The 27,942-nt window shown below is 40.8% G+C and overlaps 1 protein-coding gene across 6 annotated transcripts in view; it reads right to left on the minus strand.

The window, feature by feature from the left end:
- Window positions 1-27,942, minus strand: part of TANC2 (tetratricopeptide repeat, ankyrin repeat and coiled-coil containing 2) — a 602,081-nt gene that overhangs the window by 101,316 nt on the left and 472,823 nt on the right. For all 6 annotated transcript variants that reach the window (XM_044999330.1, XM_044999329.1, XM_044999328.1 and 3 more), the window contains one exon: window positions 18,160-18,285. In XM_044999330.1, the coding sequence (XP_044855265.1) occupies window positions 18,160-18,285 (126 nt within the window). The remainder of the gene's footprint in view (window positions 1-18,159; window positions 18,286-27,942) is intronic.

Genomic DNA, 27,942 nt, shown 5'->3' on the forward strand with positions numbered 1-27,942 from the left:
TGTACCGCTAACATTTTAGAGCATATTTTTGCAACCATGGACATAGTCTAAGCCTGGTGTAGGATTAGATTTAGAATAATACTGTAGAAAGGCAGGAGATTAAACAACAAACCCTGTCCTTTCAAAGAGCACACAACACACAGAATAAAACTGAATCCAGCCAGTCAATAAGATTTATGGTTCACTTTTACACAAACCTTTGCAGACTGTAATAGCAAACTGATGGGACTAAAGGTAAGTAGCTCACTGCTGAGCGACTGCAGGTAGGAGAAAAAGGAATACAGTGTCTGATCTCATTAACTCAAGAAATGAAGGTTACGCTCCTGTGATTGGGGTTCTTCAAAATGACCTCTGCACACACATCACACCCACCTTTTCTCTCTTCCTCTGAGCCCTAATTAATTACAGATTCGGGGAGGCAATGAAAGGTAGTACAGAGTGGGTTGGCAAGTCATGCCACACCTCCACTGTATAGCCCCGCCCCCTGAACATTCAGAGCCTGGAGGGGAGGGGCAGGGGGCGCAAGAGGGCTCCAATGGACGCTGCTACAAAGAAGATTCCACTAGTCTAAGCAGCAGTCAGTGCACCCCAAAAGTGGGAAAATGCAGAGGCCATTCAAAGAAGAAAATCCACTTATAATATGCAGAAACATCATCTTTCTAAACAGATTTCCCCCCTACTCATTTATACTCAGAATTCCTCAGAATATTTAGGAGCTTTGCTTTAAGACAAACAACCAGATTTATAATTTTACGCTGTGAAATGGAGCAATAGTTAGTTAAATTGTCTCCACAAGTTTCTGCTGAAACCTTTGCAGTGTGCAGAGGTATGGAGATTGACATCTGCTAGATCCCCTCCTATAGGCTGGTCTGCATGGTGGCCAGCATTTGCTGTGCGCTTTGCTTTATGCTGATCAGTGCCTGTGAGGTCCTGGCTTTGTCTAGAATCACTCCCCTCTCAGACATTGCCTCCCATGTCTGGATTCAGCTCATATTTACATTTTATTCAAACCTATAAACCAGGATATAAACCAATCCTGGTACTTGTTTCCAGAATGTTTAGAGGCATAATCCAAATTTGGCCTTATTTGTATGTAGGAAGCACAGACCTAGAATGCACAATAATTGTATTCAGACTTTATTTAAAAAAAAATCAACCAGTGTAGTTAATACCATGTATACAAGATCTGTAGTTTGGACTGCTTCAAATAATCCTGCATACATTTAGATCGAAGCATACACTGGCACTGACCTTAGCTGCATCTTCACAGTTTATTGCTAAAATGATCTTTTAATTAAAACATTTCATAATGTGGCCAAAAAAGGCAGCAGGTGATTCCCCCACACAGAGAGGTTAGTCATGCAGTGTGACTCATGCTGCTGTAATCTTCATCTTCACACTACAGAATTATACCTACAATGGGGGAGGTTTTTAAAGATATATATGATAAGCATCTAACTCCCATTGAAAGTGAATGGGAGTTAGATGCCTATCCACCATTTGTGTCTTTGAAAATATCCCCATGTGCGTTAAAATAAAGCAGCATAAAAACTTTATAATTATTTAAGATGATTCAAATGTTCTATAACATTCAAGAGTTGAGACTGCCTCTATTACATCATAGACAGTATATTTATTAACACATATTTAAAACTGATTTAACTTTGCTTGTTAAATTTTGGTATCAGTTTAAAACAAACATTTAAATTTTCCCTTGATGCTGTCATGCCACTCACAGGACACTTAATGATGACAAAATCAGCAAATTAGACTCTCCCACTAAAAATTTTCCCAGTGATATTGTATTAGGTTAATGACACCTTGATCCCCTTGCATCTGAAGAAGTGTTTTTTATCCACGAAAGCTTATGACCAAATAAATCTGTTAGTCTTTAAGGTGCCACCGGACTCCTTGTTGTTCTTGATCCGCAACAATACCTCTTTAAACCACCACTACATAAGAACGGCCATACTGGGTCAGATCAAAGGTCCATCTAGCCCAGTATCCTGTTTTCTGACAGTGGCCAATGTCAGGTGCCCCAGAGGGAATGAACAGAACAGGTAATCATCAAGTGATCCATTCCCTGTCACCCATTCCCAGCTTCTGGCAAACAGAGGCTAGGGACACCATCCTTGCCCATCCTGGCTAATAGCCATTGATGGACCTATCCTCCAATCTGGTTCTTTTTTGAACCCTGTGATAGTTTGGGCCTTCACAACATCCCCTGGCAAGGAGTTCCACAGGTTGACTGTGCATTGTGTGAAAAAAAACTTCCTTTTGTTTGTTTTAAGCCTGCTGTCTATTAATTTCATTTGGTGGCCCCTAGTTCTTGTGTTATGAGGAGGAGTAAATAACACTTCCTTATTTACTTTATCCACACCAGTCATGATTTTATAGACCTCAGTCATATCCCCCCTTAGTTGTCTATTTTCCAAGCTGAAAAGTCCCAGTCTTACTAATCTCTCCTCATATGGCAGCCGCTCCATACCCCTAATAATTTTTGTTGCTCTTTTGTGAACCTTTTCCAATTCCAATATATCTTTTTTTGAGATGGGGTGACCACATCTGCATGCAGTATTCAAGATGTGGGCGTATCATGAATTTATATAGAGGCAATATGATATTTTCAGTCTTATTATCTATCCCTTTTTTAATGATTCCCAACATTCTGTTCGCGTTTTTGACTGCCGCTGTACCTTGAGTGGATGTTTTCAGAGAACTATCCACAGTGACTCCAAGATCTTTCTTGAGTGGTAACAGCTAATTTAGACCCATCATTTTATATGTATAGTTAGGATTATGTTTTCCAATGTGCATTACTTTGCATTTATCAACATTGAATTTAATCTGCCATTTTGTTGCCCGGTCACCCAGTTTTGAGAGATCCGTTTGTTGCTCTTCGCAGTCTGCCTGGGACTTAACTATCTTGAGTAGTTTTGAATCATATGCAAATTTTGCCACCCCTTTTTCCAGCTCATTTATGAATATGTTAAATAGGACTGGGCCAGTTCCTGGGGGACACCTCTATTTACCTCTCTCTATTCTCCGTTTATTCCTACCCTTTGTTTCCTATCTTTTAACCAGTTACCAATTCATGAGAGAACCTTCCCTCTTATCCCATGACAGCTTACTTTGCTTAAGAGCCTTTGGTGAGGGATCTTGTCAAATGCTTTCTGAAAATCTAAATATACTATATCCACTGGATCCCCCTTGTCCACATGCTTGTTGACCCCCATCAAAGAATTCTAGTTGATTGGTGAGACATGATTTCCCTTTACAAAAAACATACTGACTATTCCCCAACAAATTATGTTCATCTATGTGTCTGACAATTTCGTTCTTTACTATAGTTTCAACCAGTTTGCCTGGTACTGAAATCAGGCTTACAGGCCTGTAATTTCTGGGGTCTCCTCTGGAGCCCTTCTAAAAAACTGATGTCACATTAGCTATCCTCCAGTCATTTGGTACAGGAGCTGATTTAAATAACAGGTTACAGACGACAGTTAGTAGTCCTGCAATTTCACATTTGAGTTCCTTCAGAACTCTTGGGTGAATATCATCTGGTCCTGGTGACTTATTACTGTTTAGTTTATCTATTTGTTCCAAAACCTCTTCTAATGACACTTCAATCTGGGACAGTTCCTCAGATTTGTCACCTGAAAAGAATGGCTCAGGTTTGGGAATTTCCCTCACATCCTCAACCGTGAAGACAGATGCAAAGAATTCATTTAGTTTCTCCACAATGGCCTTATTGTCCTTGAGTGCTCCTTTAGCATCTCGATCGTTCAGTGGTCCAACTGGTTGTTTAGCAGGCTTCCTGCTTCTGATGTACTTAAAATTTTATTTGCTATTACTTTGAGTCTTTGGCTAGCTGTTCTTCTAATTCTTTTTTGGCCTTCCTAATTATATTTTTACACTTCATTTGCCAGAGTTTATCCTCCTTTCTATTTTCCTCATTAGGATTTAATTTCCACTTTTTAATGGATGTCTTTTTGCCTCTCACTGCTTCTTTTACTTTGTTGTTTAGCCATGGTGGCTCTTTTTTGGTTCTCTTACTATGTTTTTTAATTTGGGGTATACATACATTTAAGTTGAGCCTCTATTATGGTGTCTTTAAAAAGTTTCCGTGGAGCTTTCGATTACCAAGCAGTCCAGCTACAGTCACCTCTTGGACCTCATCCTGTGCTCCACTTAGGACTAAATCAAGAATTGCCTCTCCTCTTGTGGGTTCCAAGATTAGCTGTTCCAAGAAGCAGTAATTTAAGGTGTCAAGACACTTTATCTCTGCATCCCTTCCTGAGGTGACATGTACCCAGTCAATATGTGGATAGTTGAAATCCCCCATTATTACTGAATTTTTTTATTTTAATAGCTTCTCTAATCTCCCTGAGTATTTCACAGTCACTACCACGATCCTGGTCAGGTGGCCTGTAAAATATCCCTACTACTATATTCTTATCATTCAAGAATGGAATTACTATCCATAGAGATTCTACGGTACAGCTTGATTCATTTAAGATTTTTACTTCATTTGATTTTATGCTTTCTTTCACATATAGTGCCACTCCCCCACCAGCATGACCAGTTCTGTCCTTCTGATATATTTTGTACCCTGATATTACTGTGTCCCATTGATTATCCTCATTCCACCAAGTTTCTGTGATGCCTATTATATCAATAGCCTCATTTAATACAAGGCACTCTAGTTCACCCATCTTATTATTTAGACTTCTAGCATTGGTATATAAGCACTTTAAAAACTTGTCACTTTTTAGCTGTCTGCCATTACATGATTAATTGAATCGGGCTTTTTTTTTTTTTTTTTTTTTACTTTCTCATCAGATCCTACAATATTCAACATAACGATGCAAATGGACACTCTGGTCCAATCAGAATACAGGGGAACAGGCCTCAAATTCAGTGCGCCTACAGTAAAACAAGTAGTGTGACATCAGTTTTCTGGATGTTGCTGGAAACTTCATCTGACAGACACAAAATCTTGCTTCCTTGGAAAATGCTTTTCTGACCTTTAGGGGAGGGATATTATCACTTTATTATTATTATTATCAAATAGTAATGAATAATATTATTAGCCAAAGGGAATTATATTATTACTTAATTAAGCATGTATTATTATAGCAGTAATAGCAAGGCCCCTCTGCTTTCTTCTCCAATAATCTGAGTAGTTCCATCAGAGGCTAATCCTGGACAGGGATATCACTACTTAATTACTCTATCAAACATTTACATTCGCTTTCCAAGTTCAATTACAGTATTTTTAAATTTACATTGGAAACTGATTCCATGGAAACCACATTGCGCTAAAATTGTATAAAAAAATCATGACCATTATTTAAGCAGGTCTGTATTCAAAAGAACTGTACTATTTTATGGAACACTTTGTGTACACCCACCTAACTCCCATGTTAGCACTTATGCTATGAATGACGGGAGAATTTGTCTTTTATTTATTACTAATTAGAGTTTATACAAAGAAAAAAACCTGAAAAACCTTGATTTTTTGACTTCTACATGAAACTTAAACATTGCTAAAAATAAATTCTGAAAAAAAATGAAATTAATAAACCCTGACAAACAGAAGCCTTATGTATAATTAAGTCAAACAGAAAGCTATAAAAGATTTGAGCTATGGCTTAGGAATTTAAAATTGTACTCAGTTTGATAATTTGTATGTCAAGATGCAAATAAAAATGGCCACATGAACCTTCGATGCCTGTATTGCATATTTTAACGAAACCCATGAAGAGTTGTAAAGGAGGACTATACATGGAAGCAGATTTAGGTGGAACTCCGGAGAATGACATACAGACAGAATCTATACCTCATTCATTTAAACTAACTGTCTCCAGTTGAGATTGTTTTGCTTGTTTGACAGGTTATGACTCCCAGATGCCTCAGCAATAGCCATTACACAAAATGCACAAATAAATAACTGAACAACAGCTAAAGTCCGTCGGAAAAAAGCTCTATGTTGTATTTCTCCAGATGCTTCCCCAACTGGTTACCCTCCTATCTGGAAAGAGTAACAGGCAATTTAGCCCCCATGCAGACTTAGCGTTAGGTCTTGAGGGTGATGCATGGCAGTGATAACGTTATGAACAATACTTTCTCCTTGGAAATGAAGCAAGAAAGTTAAATAACTTTAAATAGTACATCAACTTACCACAGTACTGAATTTAATTACATTAAACGTTTTTAGGGTTACGCTACCATCCGTAAGATTCCATTGTAAGTATGCATGCCGAACCTTTCACATTTACCGACAAGTTGTTTCAGGTTTTACTGTTTAGCATTTGACTCTTTCCCCGACTGTGGGATGAATGTCTGCCATGGTTACAAAGACAAAACCACACAGGACAAAGATGTTTCACTTTTGTTTACTTTCTCTGACTCTCTCCACTGACTCCTTTTTTCCATCATACCAAATTTATGCTTCATTTCCATAGTGTCAAGGCCTTGGGCATGCTCTATTTATCTGTTCTTGTCTAGTATTGCATCACCCTTGTCCCAGCACTTCACCAATGATATTAGCTTATTTCTGCTTCCACTTAGTGCCCACTTCCATACCATCATGTCTTCATGGAGAACTGTCCCTGAACTGATCCATAAGGCCAATCAATACCTTCTTCGTATTCTTCTGTTACACCAAGAAGAAATTGGAAACAGCACTGCGGAAGGGGAAGTATAGTTGATATACATTTAATAAACAAAAAAATCCAAAGGTTTGTAATGTATATAGAAAGGTACACATTTTTGTTACGTTTCTCTTCCCCATCTTTCACATGCTGCTGGTCATAGAATCATAGAAAGGTAGGACTGGAAGGGATCTCAAGAGGTCAAATAGTCTAATCCTCTGCACTGAAGGCAGGATGACATAACCACTAGACCATTCCTGACACGTCTGTCTAACCTGTTCTTAAAAATCGCCAATGCAAGAGATTCCACAACCTCCCTAGGCAATTTATTCCAGTGCTTAACCACCCTGACACTCAAAGTTTTTCCTAATGTCCAACCTAAACCTCTCCTGCTGCAATTTAAGCCCATTGCTTCTTGCCCTATCCTCAGAGATTAATAAGAACCATTTTTCACTCTCCTCCTTGTAACAACCTTTTATGTACTTGAAAGCTATTAGGTCCATTCTCAGTCTTCTCCAGACTAAAGAAACCCATTTTTTTCAATCTTTCCTCATAGATCATGTTTTCGAGACCTTGAATAATAATTTTTGTTGCTCTTCTCTGGATTTTCTCCAATTTGTCCACATCTTTCCAGAAATGTGGCACCCAGAACTAGACATAATACTCCAGTTGAGGCCTAATTAGCACAGATTAGAGAAGAATTACTTCTCATGTCTTGCTTACAACACCCCTGCTAATACATCCCAGAATGATGTTTGCCTTTTTTGTATCAGTGTTACATTGCTGACTGATATTTAACTTGTGGTCAATTATAACCCTCAGATCCCTTTCCACAGTACCCTTTCCTAGGCAGTCATTTCCCACTGTATAAGTGTGCAACTGATTGTTCTTTCTAAGTGGAGTACTGTGCGTTTATCCTTATTGAATTTCATCCTATTTATTTCAGACCATTTCTCCAGTTTGTCCAGATCATTTTGAATTTTAATCTTATCCTCCAAAGCAATGCACCCCCCCCACCTTGCTATCATCCACAAACTCTCTAATGCCATTATCTAAATCATTTATGAAGATATTGAACAGAACTGGGAAGGCGCAGGCTGGAGCACCCCTGGAGAAAAATGAGTGGGTGCTTAGCAACCACCGGCAGTGAAGCTCCCCTCTCTCCCCCCCACTCGCGCCTGCCAGCGGCCCCCGTAGATCAACTCCTCCCCCTCCCTCTCAGTGCCTTCTGCACACTGCAGAACAGCTGTTCCGCGGTGTGCAGGAGGCGCTTGGAGGGAGGGGGAGGAGTGGGGACGGGGTGTGCCCGGGGGACGAGGAGGGAAGAGGCGGGGTCGGGGTAGAGTGGGATGGGAAGAGGCAGGGAAGTGTCTGGGTGTAGGGGTGGAGTGGGGGTGGGGCTGGAGGTGGACTAGGGGTGGAGCCTGGGTTGAGGGGTTGAGCACCCCCAGGGAAAACTAGAAGCCAGCGCCTGTGCTGGGGACCCCACTCACTGTACCCTTCCAGCTTGACTGTGAACCACTGATAACTATTCACTGGGAATAGGTTTCCAACCAGTTATGCACCCACCTTATAGTAGCTCCATCTAAGTTGCATTTCCCTAGTTTGTTTATGAGACAATATCAAAAGCCTTACTAAAGTCAAGATATACCACATCTACTGCTTCGCCCCATCCACAAGACTTGTTACCCTGCCAAAGAAAGCTCTTAGGTTGGTTTGCCGTGACTTATTCTTGACAAATCCATGCTGACTGTCGTTTATCACCTTATCTTCAAGGTGTTTGCAAATTAATGGCTTGATTATTTGCTCCATTATCTTTCCAGGTACTGAAGTTAAGCTGACTGGTCTGTTATTCACTGGGTTGTACTTATTCCCTTTTTTATAGATTGGCACTATGTCTGCCCTTTTCCAGTCCTCTGGAATTCTCCCATCTTCCATTAGTTTTTGAAGATAATTGCTAGTAGCACTGATATCTCCTCAATCATCTCCTTGAGTACTCTAGGATGTATTTAATCAAACTCTGGCAACCTGAAGACATCTAACTTGTTTATGTAATTTTTTAACTTGTTTTTTCTGTATTTGAGCCTCAGATCCTACCTCATTTTCACTGGTGTTCACTATGTTACACATCCAATCACTACTAAACTTTTTGGTGAAAGCCAAAACAAAAACATCAGCACATCTCCCATTTCTACATTTTCTGTTATTATCTTTCCCCGCTCGTTGAGTAACGGGCCCACCCTGTCCTTGGTCCTCCTCTTGCTTCTAATGTATTTGTAGAATGTTTTCTTCTTACCTTTTATGCCTCTGTCTAGTTTAATCTCATTTTATGCCTTGGCCTTTCTAATTTTGTCCCTACATACTTATGTTGTTTATATTCATCATTTGTAACTTGACCTAGTTTCCAATTTTTGTAGGACCCTTTTTTGAGTTTCAGATCATTGAAGATCTCCTGGTTACGCCAAGGTGGTCTCTTGCCTAACTTCCTATCTTTCCTATGCAGAGGGATAGTTTGCTCTTGTTTATTGCTCTCTAATAATAATTTATCTGAAAAACTGCCAACTCTGTTTTTCCCCTTAGACTTGCTTCCCATGGGATCTTACCTACCACCTCCCTGAGTCTGCTAAAGTCTGCCCCTGCGGCTGCAGCCGGGCTCAGTGCGCCTGGGCTTGGGGCTTCTTCACCCACAGCTCCTGACGGGACTCAGGGTGACTGGGTAGGGGCTACTGCCCCTGGGGCTTCTTCTGGGAATGGGGCACCCAGTTTTCTCAGGGGCCCACAAATTGGCCGAGGGCCCCTGATTTAATTTGCCACTGGCCTGGACTAGCAGCTAAGAACCCCCAGCACCTACCCACTTTCATCTCCGGGAACCTCCTCTAGCTCTGCCCTGATGTCAGCACAGAAGTGAGGATGGCAATCTTGGGACTCCCTCTCTAAAACAGCTTTGCAAACCCCCTGATCCCATTTTAGATCTGGACCCCCAATGTTAGAACATCCTGAAATTTCAGATGTAAACATCTGAAACTGTGAAATTGACCAATTAAAACCCCCTCTAACTGTGAAACTGACCAGAATGGACTCTGAATTTGGTAGCGCCCTAGGCCAGTGTTTCTTAAATGTGGCCACCATGGCCGCATGCAGCCACCAGTGGCTTTTCTCGCTGCCACAGCCTCCTGGGCTGTGACTGGGGGGATGGGGGCCAAGCAGTGGCCCCTCTCCCTCCCTGTTGCTCCTTGGTGTTGTCTGCTAGGACTGCAAGCAGGGGTTGGGCCCTGCCCCCGTTTGGAGACAGCTGGGGCACAACGCTGGAGGAGCCGGCAGCTGGTGAGTTCCCCACCTTCCCAGGGGTGGTGGGGTGCAGGTTTTGGGCTTCACCCCCGGGGCCGGTTCCATCCCCAGGGCTTTGGGCTCTGGCTGCACAGCTTCAGGCTCCATCCCTATCCCCCGGCCACGGGGCTTTGGGCTCTGGCTATGGGGCTTCGGGCTCTGGATCCCCACTGTCTCCCCCAACCCCCGCAACTCCATCACCCCTGGCCCCTACTGCCTACCCCGACCCCCAATACGGGGCTTCATTTGTTCACAGGCTTGCCAGGCTGAATAAATCTTCTGTGAAAAGTGATACTTTATTTTTGTTAATATCACTTTTCACAACGGACTTACTAGAGAGCAATAAACAAATTATGATTTGGACGTGTCTATGTGCATATTTATTTGCTTTTCCTAAAGCTAATTAAGTATTTTAAAAAAAAAGTGTGAGAGCGGCCACCAGCAAGAGTTGGTGGCCGCACTCTGAGGCCACTGAAAAATTTGTCCTGAGAACCTTTGCCCTAGGCATAGCAAAAGCTTCTTCTGGAGGAGAATCCAAGCCGCTTTTCTTCATGGCGGCTTGGGGTCTGGGGAGACGTGGTGCAGCTGACTGAGGGCTCCTCCAGGCTGGTGGGGGGCAGGGGAGTTGGGGCACCTCTGGCGGAGGGGTGTGCTCAGGCTCTGGCCAGCCTGGAGCTCCTCCGGGTGGAGGTGGGGTGCAGAAGGGGCAGAGCCAGGGGCTAGCCTCGCCAAAGGGGGGCTCCACCCGCCACCCATGGATGAGCAGAAGATAAACAATGATAAACAAAGACATCTTGACTCCCACAGAAAATACAATATCCAAGCACTGAATTCTAATGTAGAAGGTTCCACCATTAAAATGCATGTAGCTCACTGTTACTTATTTGTTGATGTAAATCTGAATGCTCAGATGCCCCCTAGGAAATTTAATGGTCCAAATACAGCTAATTAAAGCAGCAACATCTGGTCATAATGAAACAACTTTCCTGCACTCGCGTACTAAATCTAAAAATAAAGACTTTTTTTTCTGTAAAGTGAAGATAAATTTACACACAATGGCTAACCTTGACACATGCCCCAAACTCTCCTGTCTGCATTACTATACACACAGCAATATGGTAGTGCTCACAGATCACATTTATAAGCCACATGAAAGCTGTGGTCTTTGGGAAAGAGATGGATGGGCAGATTTATGTCTCAACAGCATACAGAATACAGATCTTTCTACATAGGTAAATAAATTTTCATTTTGAGTATGAAACTATTACATTATTGTTTTAATTTATCTCATGCATTACTTTGTTTGGAAGGGATACTAGCAGATCCTTAAAGATAGAGTCTATTTTTTATATTTATATCTGATTATTCCCTACATACAAATGGTTTAAAATTCCAAATTCAAAACAGTTTGGATTTTAGGTTCCAGTTTTGGCCTATCTATCTAATTATTATTATTAAATACAACAGGTAGCATTAATGTAATATTAAGGTTGAACTATCCGGTACTCAGTGTCAAGAAATTCTAAAAATTAAAAATTTATTCACAACATTAACTCGGTACGTAATTTTCAAAGGAGTTCAAGGGAATTGGACACCTCATGGGAATAGACTACGCTGTAAAAGGTACAATGTAGCCAATTAACATTGTAGGAGAAACCATAATCTTTTAAATTTCCTAACCATTGACTGTTTGCCATTTAAAATAAATGCCGCATTGACACAAAGTTGTTTTTTTTATTTCATTTAAAAATATTAGGTATGATGACCATAGTAATTTATTGGTCTTCTATGGTCACAAACATGAAAGTTATGGAAAGGAATTAGGGGACATCTTTTCCACCAAATAGCTTTCAGTGCGCTAGGCAGCTTCACTGCTCAGTGTCTGAGGCTATGTCTACACTACTGCGGTAAGTCGACATACACTACGCAACTCCAGCTACGTGAATAACATAGCTGGAGTCGACGTACCTTAGGTCAACGTACCTTATTCTTCTCGTCAGGGGGTAGAGTACAGGGATCTATACTGGAGAGCCATCTGTTGTCGATTTGGCAGGTCTTCACTAGACCCACTAAATTGACCGCTGGTGGGTTGATCTCAGAGCGTCGATCTGGGCTGTGGTGTAGACCTGCCCTCCAATGCCTAATTCTGATGGATAAGCCAGAATTGCATTAATGACATATATTGCCTTCCATTCAAGACTATACTCTCACTTTCCAATTGTCAGGAATGATACATAGTCAATGCTGATAACCACAGGTGGTCTCTGCTGAGAAAACCTCTGTTCACACCAGAGACCAATAAGGAGTGGGGCTCATACCTAGTAATTATGGCTTTCAAAAAATAACTTTAAGAAAGAAGAAAGGAGAAATCTGATTCAAGGAGCTGACAACTGAGAACCATCCACAAGACTACAAACTATCTGCTTCTGATTTTTAGTTAATTTTTAAAATTAAAACTGTTTTTGATTTAAAACAGTTTGCTATTTCCCCACCCCACGCCCACATTTTGGGAAGGTTTTCTTTCCTTCCCCTTCCAGCTTTTTTACGAATTAGACCTGAATTCCAAAGTTTTGCCCCAAATCCCTCCCCAGGACCTAGTAGGAAGCTTGTACCTGAGACCTCTCTATGAACCCGATGCCTGTCAGACACGTACTAAAAGAAGAACAAATTACATGAAACTTTCCCCCTGTAATTGGCTGTAGTCTCAGTGCTCCATTTAAAGTATGAAACGTTGGTAAGTACCCTGCCAGAAAGAAAATGTTTAGTGCCACAACCATTTGGACATCAGTGCTGAGGATATGTTCCGTATTTCACTAGCCACCAAAGTTATATTTGTACCAAATGCTAGAATATTAATTCCACATGGTCCATAGGAAAAGGCCCCAAATATTTCATTTTATTATGCTGACTAAATTGAATCCTGCAGTGTACTCACACCATTCCTCATCACTGATTTGTCCATTCTGTTAAACTGATGCCTGGCCAATACCTATTTTAATCTACACCATCGAGCCAAGGCTGCATATCTTTAGAGAAGAAAAGAGCACTGAGATTTTGCTAACTGGGTTTTCTAAAACATTTAAAAATAATTTTCATGTGTCACTGATTAGTCACATGATACATGCCAGATACTTATTTAACCTCATCGATTCCTGATATTGTCTGATGAACATCTCAAGAGCCCCTGTTAACATTTATTTAATAATCCTCAGCAGACAGCACTCCCCAAGCAAGTCACAGAACTATGGGAGCTACCAAGAGTCAGACCCGTAATAAAGCCCCATACAGCTGTGTCTCTAGCGATGCCATAGAAGGGTAATTAACTATGGGACCCTAATGAATTCCCAACCACAACCTTTGCATTCCAACTTTTGCAAGAGGACAATGATCCTCCATCTTCAAAGCCTATTTAGTAACAAAGGAGAAAAATGGAGAACGAGCAAGTAGATAAAAATGAATTAGGGCGAGAGAAGACATAGAGAACAGCTTAACAGTATCACAGCCCTTACATTTTACAGACTAATTCACTGGAGGACAGATGATTGGAAAGGGCTCAGAAGGAGAGGGACAAAAATGTGACTAATTAGCAGGCCAGGGTGTGTGCACACAAACTGGAGGATCCTGGTTACTTGCTTGACTTTAGTATTTGTTACAACCACAAAATAAATTAACAACTTGCATTTTAATTTGTCAACCCTTCGCTGGGTTTTCTATTCACTTTTAATGAAGAATTTTACAGAATCGAGGCTAGAGTCCCATGGTAATATCCTGAACTTGAGATACCTTGTTGGAGTAAATTAAATCTATATTTCTTTGGAAAGAATTAGGGGGGCAGGCAGAGAGGGTATTTTTAGTGCTAAATGAGAGACCGACAACACATAAGATTTGCAAACCTCTCCAGTAGAGCCCTAAAAACACATTTCAATCCTGATTTGAAACACACCTGCTATTCCAGTCCTGGGTCCCTCCATAGCAGAAAATGCCAATCATACCAAAGTAAGGCTGATTGAATAATATGAACAAATGCACAAAATCCACGCAGCTGAGATCCAATCATTTATTTCACTTCTGCTCCTAACCTTCAGATTTAAACCCAGGCCTTCAGGAGACATGCTTCTGTACCATCTAGATCACTCTCCCCTATACAAACTGAATTCTTAGTTGTAATTTGATTTTGTTGAAGTGCCTGTTAGAAAATTATTTGGCTTCCAGACTTCTTTCTCTTCAAAGAGAATAAGAACTCCCTGTGAGCTATGCTGGCAGTAAGCATCCACAGTTCATTATTAGTATTAAGCTGTGTGGTGTACTTGCGAGTTTCCATTTTAGGACCAGCAGCTGGAACACACAGATATCTTGCTGTCCAATACAAAGCCCATACAGTACTAAGCCACATATCAAGAGTATTGCAAAGATCTAGAGAGCAACGCGGGGACACGAGTGACTTTATACTTATTAGAATTGAAATGTAGATGGAACACAGTATTGTCAACTGTCATCTCCTTCTATCCCATGTTAAACGGCAGCATGCAAACGTTGGTATATTAAATGCTTGAGAATCTTGATCCTATCTTCCTTTTATTCCATTTAGATTGCAAGCTCTTCAGAGAATCCTATTTTTCTGTAAAGAACCTGACATACATTTAGCAGTATATAAATATCTATTTTTTATTGAGCATCTCCTTGGAGATGGCTGAACTATTTTTATCAAGTTTTCATAAAAATCAATGAAGCATGGAAAACTTCAGCCCAAAAGGCTAAAGTGTACAACAGTTACAAGCAAGTGAAAACGGGGCTATAATGGAAAGTGTTAGGCACTACTGCACTGCCTGTATTAATAATAGTAGCAGTACTTTAGTAGGCTAATGCAATAGTTGTAGCACTCAGAAATTCTCCATCCAATCCTCTGTGCCCAAAATATTTCCTATAGAGGACAAGAAGAATGTTTTACATAGTAAATTACCATTGACTTTCCCTTTACTGGGATGGGAACATGACGACAACACTGGCGAATGTTTTAATACCCAGTACTTAGTTCTACAATACACTTCTACTTCAGGGTACCTTGCAACTATTATCTTGCAGGTTAAGCTTATAATAGTATAGCTATACATTAAACCTTTCCTAGTATGGACAAGTCCTTCTCCTGCAGAACTGAGATGTGGCAACCTGATCCAAAGCTTATTGAAATCAACAGGAGTATTTCCATAGAGTTCAGTCATCCCCAGGGCTTGATGGACATACATGGGAAGCAAACAAGTCTGAGCTATGGAAGTCCTCAACTTGTAGTTTAAAGACTTCAAGGTGCAGAGAATCCTCCAGCAAGTGACCCATTCCTCATGCTGCAGAGGAAGGTGAAGCCCCCCGCCAATCTGCCCTGGAGGAAAATTCCTTCCCGACCCCAAATGGGTATCTGGCTGGTGAGCATGTGGGTTTATTACAGGAGTGGGTGGGTGAGATTCTGTGGCCTGCGTTGTGCAGGAGGTCAGACTAGAAGATCATAATGGTCCCTTCTGACCTTAAAGTCTATGAGTCTATGAGTCAAAGCTATATTAACCTAAACTAGCCTTAAATTCCCCTGGCTCGTGACAGTCAAATGAAAAGTGCACTCAGTATTCGGTTTATAACCTGCCACTTGTACAAAATATTTTTCCTGCTCTGAGCCTTTAGTATTGAGCTGGGGAAGGAATGCAATTCCCCTTCTCAAACAGGCTAGTTTAACACACAAAATAGACAGAAGGGAAGAGTCACTTGTTTAATGTCTAACCATTGAACCTCTCCATGAAAATTAAAATTTAGGCACGAGAGGCATTGGTGGGTTAAACAATAGTCATAATCTTTGGCCCTCAGATCGGAAGCCGCTACTGGCTCCACTAAAGTCTGAGAACCATCTCAGCAAATCCCCAAGACGTGACATACTAAGACTGAGCCCAAGTTTAGGATTTCCAATTGGCACAACAGCTCAAAGACTTGGTCACTAGAACAGGCCAGTTCGACACAGTCTCTAGGAAACATTTGGAACTTTTGAACACTCAGAAAAAATCCCATATCCTGTGAAAAGAAGAGACTTCCAAATAGTGGTATTATCTATAGTGCTTTCCCTCCCTCCCTCCCCTTTGTTAAGATAGCGTGTCACTACAACAAAAACCAGAAACAGACATCAAATATGAAACACTGCTGCTATTCACATGCAGGCTTAACTGAAAAAGAAAAGAAAATATGTGGTGCTGCATGTTTTTTTAAAAGTGTGTCTGGAAAACAATTTGATTCTGTTCCTACAATAAAGTTTAATGTTTTGGATGCAATCACTGCAAATTATGAAGGCTTGGCAAGCTGCTCAGTTAGAACATATGGAAATTCTGTCTGTCAAAGTTTGCTTTCTTCGCTTACTGCCTGCCAATACATTTTTATAACTGTATCACCAGCCAATATGATTTCACTACAAACCGTGATCCAAGACGACACAAAATCACTTTGCTCTTTCAGTCAAGGGTTGTGTATTTTGTACAAATCCCCATCAGAATTAAAACCGGCCAACCCTGCAGTGCCATTGGATTGCTACATTAGAAACCAGTCTAGCATGGACCGATGAGCACATTCCAAACTGCCTTACTTGAGACAGTAGGTCAGCTCCTCAAGGTAAAAATAAACACATCACCCAGGGGAGAAGAGGAGAGCTTTATGGACTCTTAACAAGCACTGCACGACTTGCAGACACGCAAACATCGGATGGCCCTGTGGCAAACCAACAGCAGGAAGCTGTCCCACACAGCTGAAACACAACTCAAGACTCCAGCATCTTTTCAGTGTATGCTCATTCCGATACTGTAGTTACAGTATGTCTGAGGGCACCAAAAATCAAAACCAAAAAACCCCTCCAAACCCAAACCTTTAACCATGATGCAGCTTTTGCAAGCAGTAACAGCTGAAATGCAAACAAACCAAAGGAAAAAAATAGGGTGCAACAGGCTGCAATGTTGCCAAGTACATATAACCTGCCAGCACACAATTCTGTACAGAGCAAACTAAATAGACATCGAAGTTTGACACATTTGCTTTCTAAGAAAACATCACAGCAAGAGCAACCCAGAAAGGGTATTTTAACAACACTCCATGTAGCTCCCTTTGCACTGTTCCTCACAGAAACATGGCCCAGCCACTGGCAAACTACCATCATCTAAAGAGATCAGTACTTGAGTCTATTGCTACACCTTCTCTCAAGTTTTCTTTCCCTTCTTATTTGACAATGCTAGGAAGAAACACACTGTAAGACAAGACATCTCTCAGTAGTGAGGCAGCACTTCACGAATATACCGTATATACTCAATCATAAGCCGGTTCGTTTACAAGCTGACCGCCCTATATGGGTAAGTAAAAATGGCAAATTTTTATGACCCATTCATAAGCCGACCCTATAATTCAGGGATCGGCAAACTTTGGCTCCCGGACCATCAGGATAAACCGCTGGCAGGTCAAAATGGTTCGTTTACCTCGAGCGTCCACAAGCACGGAGGTAAACCTAAGTAAACAATATGTCCCGGCCTGCCAGCAGCTTACCCTGACTGGCTGGGACAGCAACTGGTGAGTAAATTTTTTTTGGAGGGGAGAAGCTGAGGGTCAGGGGAGTAACCCCTGTGACCACCCCCCACATGACCCAACCCCGTGTAACCTCTCCCCACCCCCAGCCCGGGACCCCCACAGTCTCCCCATCCCATCCCTTCCCACCTTACCTGGGGAGGGCCAGAGGAGGATTTCTCTGGCCTGGCTGCAGCCTGCTCCGGCGTGGCCGCAGCCTGCCAGCCCCGGAGCTGCAGCTGCTTTGGAGGCGGTGGGGAGAGCAGCGTGGCCAGAAGAGGAGAGACTCTGGTCCCCCCTCTTCCTTTCTGGCTCTGCTGGCTGTGCTGCCTCTCCTTGCTCCCTCTGTGAGGGGAAGGGGCTGTGTCCCACCTCTCCCTCTCTATACCCGTTCATAAGCCGACCCCCTTCTCTGGTGCTTCCCTTTTTTACTAAAAAAATTCAGCTTATGAACGAGTATATATGGTAATATGGGAAACTTTACATGAATCAGATGTTTCCACCAAAATAATAGACAACTGCAGGAAGCACCATATAAAGTCCTATCCTTGTGGCTACTACCTATGGCATCTGGCCGCGCAAAAGTCCTTCAGCTGGTCCTTACCTCTTAGGTCTTGTTGTATGCGGGCACCTGCCATGCTCTGTCGAGGCATTCGGAGGGACGTACGTAGGGGAGTGTGTCTCTGCTCATCCAGGTAAGCTAGATCCTCTAAGTGGGCTGAGCTGGTGGCTGCCAAGGGAAAGCAAACAGCTATCAGACCTGGCTCCAAGTCCTGGTATTCTTTTTCACACTAAACACTCATATGTTTATAACTATATTAAATCAGCACAACTGAGATGAAGTAAATCTGCATGTGATATTATAGATTACGACTTTCGACCTTGAAGGGTCACAAATCCTATGGTGGACAAAAATGCAAATGTAAAATATTAATTGAGAAGTTGTATTCATATTGCATAGGCCTATAAGAACAATGTTTGTTTCCTTCCAGCTCTTTGGTTTCTTAAAGGTAGAAATTTGCATAGATCATGCATGAAATGAAAGTTTGGAAAACACAGGGCACAGTAATTTCACACAGCTAGGAAAAATGAGGTGTTTTGGTACCACTTCTCTCATGCCCCCAAGATATTTGTACTTGTTTGGTTTCCTGCTGATGCTCAGAAATGACAAGACAAATAGAAATGGAGATGCGCACAGCCGCCAAGCCTTTCCTATTGAAAGGATTATTTAATTGCTTGTGCAAAAAAGTTTAACAGATAAAGTCAAAGACTCCAGCTATATAACTGGCAATTTAATAATGCATTTTAAGCGGATGTCAACAAATCTCTTCTTCAATTATTTTAGATCTGCCTAATTTGGACATTAACATCCATCTATTCAGACTGTTAGAATTGCTAATTGAAAATTTAAACCTCCAGGCGAAAAGGGACTTGCACAGATGATAAAGAGAAGTCTCAGTTCTAAAGAAGACAACTTCACTATACCAGCACTATTTGTTCATGGTAGAACTCTGTCTTATAACAATAGATTAAATAGGAGTAATTTATTGCACTCAGTTGAAGGCAACTCCACTGTGTGTATATACGTGGATGCAATAATGACGGCTGCTAGAAAATGTATCCCTTACCTTGTGGAAAGTGTCAGATAACGCAGCGCAGATCATTTTATTTTTTCCAATCTCAAATTAAGAACTAAAAATAGACTGACACAACACCAGCTGGGAATACACCTGGGCTACTTCTGCAAGGACTCAGATACAAGCAAAACTTCCATGAGGCATCACATTAAACACACTGAAGCAGTAAACTGTTTAAAGAGTACTTTCATCCTGATGTGAAAATATTTAGTTTTAGATAAGATGGCCTCCTGCACTACCATGCTTACAGTTGGCATTTTTTAAAATCAAAATTGTGACATTTACAATGGTTATTTCAATGGTCAATTCTTTAAGTGTCCATTTTTTTTATGAAGACACCCTCTGGTTGAAAAGATTTATAAACAGGAGTTTGTTATCAGAGAAGAAGGGACGCAGGCTTCCACTCACACTGGACTGTAAATGAGCAACAAACTGCAACATTTTCAAAGGGAGATGAGTGCTTTGCTTAGCCAAGAGTTAAGAGCAGTTCAGGAAGGAGAGAGACCAACCAATATACTTTAAAAATATAAACATGACTGAGATTTTGTATTCATAATCAACAGAGCACCCAAGGATGAGAGTGGGGGGAAGGACAGAAAACCAGAGAGGAAGGAGGAGAACCAGTAGGCAGTCCCATCAGTAACCATTCACACATATTATACATTTGAAATAAACAACTCCCAGTTTTCACTGAAGGGAAACAACCAGACTTATCATTCTTAGCAAGACTGCATAAATCAGGAAATGAAAGAGTATTTGTGTGTACAAGGAGAGCTGACAATGGGAAGATTGGGAGAAAAGAGAGGTTGTTAATATACTATAACATCTTAGGAAAAGGATGTATAAGAACGGCTTATCAATCATCAGGTATTCAGATCACATCTTAATATTCCTTTGCCTTTTTGTAACACCTTCCATCCATGTAGCTCAAAGCACATGACAAACAATAATTTTAAAAGCCTCTCCGCTACCTTTTAGGGATAGAAAGCTCAGGTCCAGATCAGTTATGTGATTCACTCGGGGTCACACACTGAGTTAGTCATTTGTACTAGTCCTGACTCCCATTGCCCTGCTCTAACTACTCTCTCTAGGCCCTGTAACCTGAAGCCATGATCTCACGTGAGATTAGAATCCAAGTACAATGAGCCATTCAGAGATTTACCGCACATATTTTTGTTTTCTTTTCTTCTAATTTAGAATAAATAAACGGTGCTCACACACAGGCTCCGAATGGCCCTGTCAATTGTATCAATTTACAAAACCAAAATGCCTTGTGGATAAGTAGGAATTGACCACGCTTGCCCTGCGTTTCCCCCTTTCACCTGATGGACCATTCTGAATGCCGTAGGGCCTCCCACTGGCCAATCTCCCTGATCCATTGTGGGTATGGCCTTCAAAGGTTCCTCTCAGGCATGAGACCACGCAGACATTTCCTTCCTGAGCGCATCACCCATTCTTCCCTCCCCTCTCCTGGGTTTTTTTTAGTTAACTGCCACATCTTGTTTGCTGCAGGACTTTCTGTTTTACTGGAGGTTCCACCAGCAATCTTTTCAGGACGAGGACCCTCCCCTCATCACAAAATGGCACTAAGTAAATATCGGGTTTTCACTTTCATCAGAGCACACACAGAAGGTCTGGTTTAAGGAAGGAATCTGTTTATACTTCAATTGTCACAAGTTTCTGTAGATGTTTACAGCAGGTTAAGTGAGGTAAGAGTGCCTGAATGCCTTCACCGCCGCATTGGCTCAGTGGCCTCTGGCTGCAGTCACTGCTCTGCATTGCACAACAAGGAGCAGGCTTCAGTATCTAGCCCAGAAAGTGAAAGTTCTCATCTAGACCCACATCCCTCACCCAAGGAAAAGTCTAGGGATTCTGGGGGTTGATGTCTGCTTGATTTGACAGAAGTGAGCTAGCCTCCTCCTTACGATTAGACCCTGTTTCCATGGCAATTTGATAATGTAACATGCTGGGCTTGCCCTTCTGGGAGAATGGGGACTATGCTGTAGCTCTGTTCTGGTTATGTTAGAATGAATATAGTTTTTAATCATATACACACGGTGTCTTATTTCCTGCACTGGGCAGAGCAATGTATCTATGGTAACTTCAATGCACATTGGCTTTTCCATTGTACTGTGAGCACGGTTCTTTCAAATGCAGTATTTATCAGTGTTTCAGTTCAGTTTTTTAATGTAATTTACTCATTATTGTTTAAGATGAAGCACTTTCTGCAGAGATGGTTACCTGCAAACCAACTGAAAAGTAGGACACATAGAACAATGTATACAACAACCAATCAGACTGGATCACACTGCTATGAAGAAATTAGCACATTTTGCCTGGCAACCAGTAAAGCAGGGCCATTCAAAGCTTGATGTGATTACAAGACACTGAAAACACATACAGTACATTTCATCTGACCATTAAATAAATGGAGTACCACCGAATTTTTCTGGAAAATACCAGACCCCCAAATGATTCTGTTCTGGTGACAACAGAAACCACGGCACTCTTGTTTTATGATTACCAAGAAAAGTATGGGAATGGATTACATTTACAAATAATCCTGTTTGTTGCAGATTTCATTTGTTTTTCATTGTTAACCAATGAGTATGATTTGAAACTCATTTTTATATAAACAAAACCAAGAGTTGACGTTTTGCATAGTGAAAAGCTAGGAGCTGTTTTAAACAAGACTTCTCAGAAAAACAATTGTGGGACGACATCCAGGAAAAAGAGCTCTCGTTTTTTATCATGTGCCCAGTACAGCATTCAAACACTCAACATGTTTTTTTTCCCTAGAGTCATTTCCTGGCTTTTCACACAGAGATGCCATATTAAGGGAAGATGATGCTGGAATTGATGCCTTTTGCCGAATGTTTACTTGAAGAAAATACTTCAGACCAATCCAAAAGATTACAGACTCTCACTTAAATGGTATTATTGGGTGGTTCCTTGGTATCATCACAGACTTTAAGACAGCTGAAGCATGTGGGCGGCATTTCAGCAAGAGGAGGAGCTGTGTGAGATCATCCATCATGTGGATTCCAAACTAGAGAGTCAGTTTTGAATAGGGTTGCCAATTTTGGTTGGACGTATTCCTAGAGGTTTCATCACATGACATAATCTTTAATTAAAGATGAATCTTTAATTCCTGGAAACTCCAGGACAATCCTGGAGGATTGGCAACCCTAGTTTGAACACTTCCCCGTCTCCTGATATTTCATGTCTCTCATCTGGTCACCCTACCTCAGATGCTACCTCAGATGTGGTGGCATAACCTCCCAAGCACAGCACTAAGGTGGCTCTCTAATCCAAAAAGGTTTTCGTGCCACTGCTTTATACAGGGACAAAATCCTCTCTCACCTGGACTATAATCATCCTACTGACTCTACTCTTGTTCAGATAATCATTTCCATACTTCCTATTAATTACACAGGAATGGAAATCACACTGCTTGCTACTCAGGATTTTGAATATTTTGTTTGACTTATTTAATGTGTTCATTATTATTTTAATTGTTTAGCATCATGATGGTCTCAGCTGGAGAAGTAGATGATAAACAAAATTATTACAGTTGAGAATATTTTATTCAATTACTTAATATTAAGCAAATAAAATTACTATTTTAAATTTAATTAAGTAAGTAAATGTCTCCTCCAGAGTGCCTTTATGGGCTTGAGCAAATTATTTCTGTGGGGAAGTACTTGTGCCCAGCTCTCTCAAGTCCAAGTCCAGTGCCTTGAACACAGGAGAACATGCTTTTTCCTCATGTCAGAACACAAAAAAGGGACATTCAATTAAATTGAAAGGCAGCAAATTCCAAATTGAGGCAGAAATACCTTTTCATACAATGCATAGTTAGAATGTGGAACTCATTGCCACAGGATGTCATTGTAATCAAGAATTTAGCAGAGTTCAAAGACATGATGCTATAGCTAATTATGACAAAGATGTTGAACGGGGTGTCAAACCTCATGCTTTGGGGCTTAAACTCATCTCTAACTATTAGGCATAAGGATGAGACTTTCATGGGGAGCAGATTATTCAATAACTGCCTATTGTGGTGTTTCTTGCATCTTTCCCCGACACATCTGGTGATGGCCAGTGTCAGAGACAGGAACTTGGTTAGATGGACCATGCTAGATGCTCCTATGCTAGAGCTCTTCTTCAAATAAACAATTGGGGAGGAGAAATGAACACTAACAAACTTACCTATTTTTCTTTAACCTCATTCTTGGAAGTGGCTGAATCATTTTCACTGACACTTCCCAAAACATTTCAGCTTGAGGCAGAGAACTAGCATGTAAACTTTCCATCTGAATGATTAGAATTTGACAAAGTTATAAGCAACTCAAAAAAGGGACTTTCTAATGGAAAGTGTTAGACAACATTAACTATTGTTTTTGTGACCAATGCAAAATTTAGACACCCCGATAAAGTGGGGTGAGAAACGGGAGGTTTTGAAAAAGTTTTTCTTATGTTCTGAAATACGCTCTTCACCCTTCATGCTCCTCTCCTCTTACAGAGTTGACCAAAACCAAACCTTCACTGCAAGGAAGGAGAGTAGCTATTGTTGAGACACTGCGATTAGAAAGAATTGGATTTACAATGGCTGAAAGTTATTAATTCCTCATATTAAAAACTACTGCAAACTTAAAGACTTGCGGGCTGATTTTCATTTAACCCACGGCCACTTTACATCACTCTGCTAGTACAAACTGGCCTTTACAAGTGAGTATACATGTAATTTATACTCTCTTTATGGCCATGTAAATGAGCCTGAGTACTAAAAAGGGGCCTCAGGACAAATGAGAACAGGCCCTTAATTTACAAATAAAATATTTTTTCAATTTGTTTGCTCTGCAAGAGAAAAAATAGACAAAACTTACTAGTCTTTAAAACATGCTATACAACCAAACCAGAAACTCATCGTTCAGCACTCTTTAGAAAGTTTAATAAAGAAATATTCAAGCAAAGGAGGTTGGTTATTTCTAAGTCTGAACACTTTCTCCCTTCAAGATTTGTAAATTACACTTCAGTACTGTAGTTTATGCAGATCACAAAATTAGGATAAGGATGATCATCCTTTCCAGGCATATCTTTTACTTGAAAGGGAGCTATTAATGTATTACACAAACAGCTCAGCAGTTCTGTTGCACTGAAGGCTTCAAAAAATACAGTACACAAACTTGTTAGCTAAAAGAACTACTGTTTTTGTGACATCATAGCAGATTTCTTGCTGAATTCTGTTAAATCCTTTAGCACACTCATCTTTTCGTTACCTGGTTTAAGCAGCTCCTGTTTCTTAAGAAAATGGGCAGCCCTGAACATTATACAAGCAGAAGTGGAGACCCATATTATAGTAGAGTTGTTCATGTGCTTCATTGCTAGAACTCTGATCCTCTCACACATATCCGACTGACAACAGCTGCTGCATAGCAAACATTTCCTGCATTCAATCTCCCTGCCTAGCTCTGCACAAATCTCATTTTAATTCTTCCAAGCACACACGTAGCCATCAAGGATGACCACAAACATTAGTCTCCTTGGCAATTTAATTTGTTTACATAACCCTTTCGCTGCTACTGTAAATTGATAGAAGTTTCTTTTCAGTTTTATATATTCTCAGTTAAAAAACAAAACTGAACAAGTTTCTTTAGATGACTCATCAACCAAAACCAATGGGAAAAAAATCTTGTTATGCAAACTCATATTAGTGCTCAAATAGACATCAGTAAAATCTTTTTATCCTGCAGTCTAAGGGAAAACATGCTTCTACAAGCCAAACTTGCAATCTACACACTAGGGACAATGAATTACTGCAGTGTAAATTTGTTGCATGCCTGACTGTTTGGCCATGCAATCCCTGAGGATTAACAATTTTATTTTTTAAGGTTTTATTTTATTAAGTATATTGTTATCAATTATATGAGATTTTAGGTGTTAAACTGGTATTATTAAGAGGCTCGTTTTTCACATGCCATGCATAACCTGGATCCCTCAGGCCCTGTTCACAATTTCTGCCAGATCTAGAAACAGTTTTCTCGACTTGTTTTTGTCAACAGTTCAGGTTTTATGGTTAAAATGGTTTTACCAGTGAGTGGCAGGCAGCGTGAAAGGGTAGAAACATTTCTTTAAAATGGTGGCTGAAAACACTTCTTCATTAATTGTGTCTTAATATTTAGAACTGTTTCCCTTTTTCTTCTAAAGGGAGGAAAAAATTGTCAATTTACAACAGGGGTTTTCAAACTGGGGTCAGGAGGTTATTACACGGGCGGTCGCGAGCTGTCAGCCTCCATCCCAAACCCCGCTTTGCCTCCAGCATTTATAATGGTGTTAAATACATAAAGAAGTGTTTTTAATTTATAAGGGGGGGGGGTCGCACTCAGAGGTTTGCTATGTGAAAGGGGTCACCAGTACAAAAGTTTGAGAACCACTGATCTACAATAATCTTTTTTAGCTTAATTTCCAATGGACCAGAGTGACGTTTTACGTGATCTCTTATATAAGGGCCATAGTTACCAGATACAGGAGAATGTCTCCTTCACACCCACCTCTTAACCAAAACTCACAAATTACAAGGAACGGGAAGGATTTTTAGGAGGAAGCTAAATTCACATGCCCAAGTAACAAACTGTTGTTTGTCACTCAGGTAAGACAATGCGTGATTCTGAGAGGACATCTTGCACAATGGCCTTTAAGCTCTGTCCAACACTACAATGGTTGCTAGCTGCTGAGATGTTTTCCAAGATGGATTCTTGGAAACTATTACAGGTCATGTAATTTTGCCAGTTCATGCTGACCTGTGTTATGGGAAGAAACTTTTTAAAAGTAGCTACTGAAAACCTTTTAAAATAGCCCTAATCCTGAAAGATGAACTGTAATTTGTGGGTTTCACTTACAGGACATGTATGAAGTCTGAGAGACACTATTCACACTCCTCCACTACCGGTGGCTCTTATAAAAAGGGATCATATAAGGCATCATATTTAGTAATTTACTATGACTTGGGCTCCAGCTAAGGTACTGTTTACTCAGGGTCCTAGAGCCCAGGCCTGAACATCTACGGCACGAGCCTCAGTCAGCTGGTATGGGCCATCCTTGGGTTTTTAGTTGCAGTATAAACATACCCTTAGTGTGCTGATAACAGGGACTGAACAGAGTTGATGAAGCAAAAGACACAGGTATTCTGCTGGTCACTGCCATGGACCACTGGGTTCCTCATGCAGCCCCTTGATGTGCCTCATGTGGCAATCATCACTGTGTTGCCAAATGGCTTTAAGAATCAGTATTTTATATTGTATCATGCTTCTGTGATGGCTATTGAGAGACCAGTGTTACAACAAACCCTGCTGCAGATCTGGCTTTCTGAGTGGGGACAGGCCCTGAATGGTGTCCAGAAAGCAGCACTATGGTGGTTAAACTGGGGGCTACTTTGATTCAGACACTGAAGTTAGTCACCCTCACCCGATATCTGCCTACGCATAGTTACCAGAAAGGGTGGGCATGCCTCATCTGCTTAAAGCAGGCTCTTTTCCATCTGCGCTTCCCTCTAAAGCCCTCTCGACGTGGATTTAGTGCACAGTTACGCTAGCAATACACTGAACCGAGCACGCAAATGACATATCTATCTCACATGCCCCAGTGGATTATTTTGCCTACGTCAATAAAATTACACTTTCCCCATTATACATCAATGAGCTGAGCCAATTATTCTTCTTTCTAAATCAGAAAGATAAAACATATCTAAGGACAAAGAAACGACAGGTGTTTTATATTGGAAATGTGTTCCAGTTCTTAAAAAACTATTCAAAATCAGTTTTAACATATACAGTATTAAACTGTAGAAAGCATCCTTTTCAACTGCAAACCTTGCTCCACCCAACAGGATACAGTGACTGTGAAACAGAACTAACGCTTCAAAATCCCTTTCCGATAACAGTAATATCTGCATATGGCAAACATTATCCTTGCTCGGAAATTGCAGATAAAGGATGGAGCGCACTTCAGTTTCAATGTAATGTTTGAACAGCCCCCATCACCAACCATCCATAGCCTACATTTTCCTTATCATTCAAATCAACAAAGAACAGGAAATACAAAAGGGGCATTAAAATTGCATAGGATATGGGTAGCGGGGAAGAAGCATATAAGTCCCTCAAACTCTTTTCAAGTGAGTATGCTTAGAAAAATTCTTACGTATACATATTTCATTAAAGTACAGCTGAACCCAAATAATATATGCAACTGTTTTCATTCGAGCATCCCATCTGTACAAACAACAGTTCCTTCCTTTTAAACTGATTTACAATCCAAAACCATTTTTTCAAAATGGATCACAAACATCATATTTTGTTTGAATTTAATCCAATTTTGCACAAAACAGAAATGTAAATTTAAATCAAGCACATGTTATGTTAAAGCAAAACATGCCACTTACATGGCCAAGAGGCTGTTATGCATAAATCTAAGGTAGTACAGTATTACTATTAATAAGATGCTGGTTGACACAGGAAAATAACTGGAAGAGCTGGCTAAGGGACAGAGAGATGTCAATGTTCATTCCATCGGGGGATCCAGCCATTGTTTATCAAAGACATCTGCACATTTAGGGTCCTTTAGGATCCCTTGCTGTTCCTGGCTTCTCAGATAGCTGTAGTGACACACTGTGCTTTTTCTTCTATGATTTTTTTCCCCTCTTTCCAATGCCAGGTCTCTTTTTGTTATTAATCTAAACTGCCCATTAATGG

Source organism: Mauremys mutica, chromosome 25, assembly GCF_020497125.1.
Source record: "Mauremys mutica isolate MM-2020 ecotype Southern chromosome 25, ASM2049712v1, whole genome shotgun sequence".
NCBI classification, from domain to species: domain Eukaryota; kingdom Metazoa; phylum Chordata; order Testudines; family Geoemydidae; genus Mauremys; species Mauremys mutica.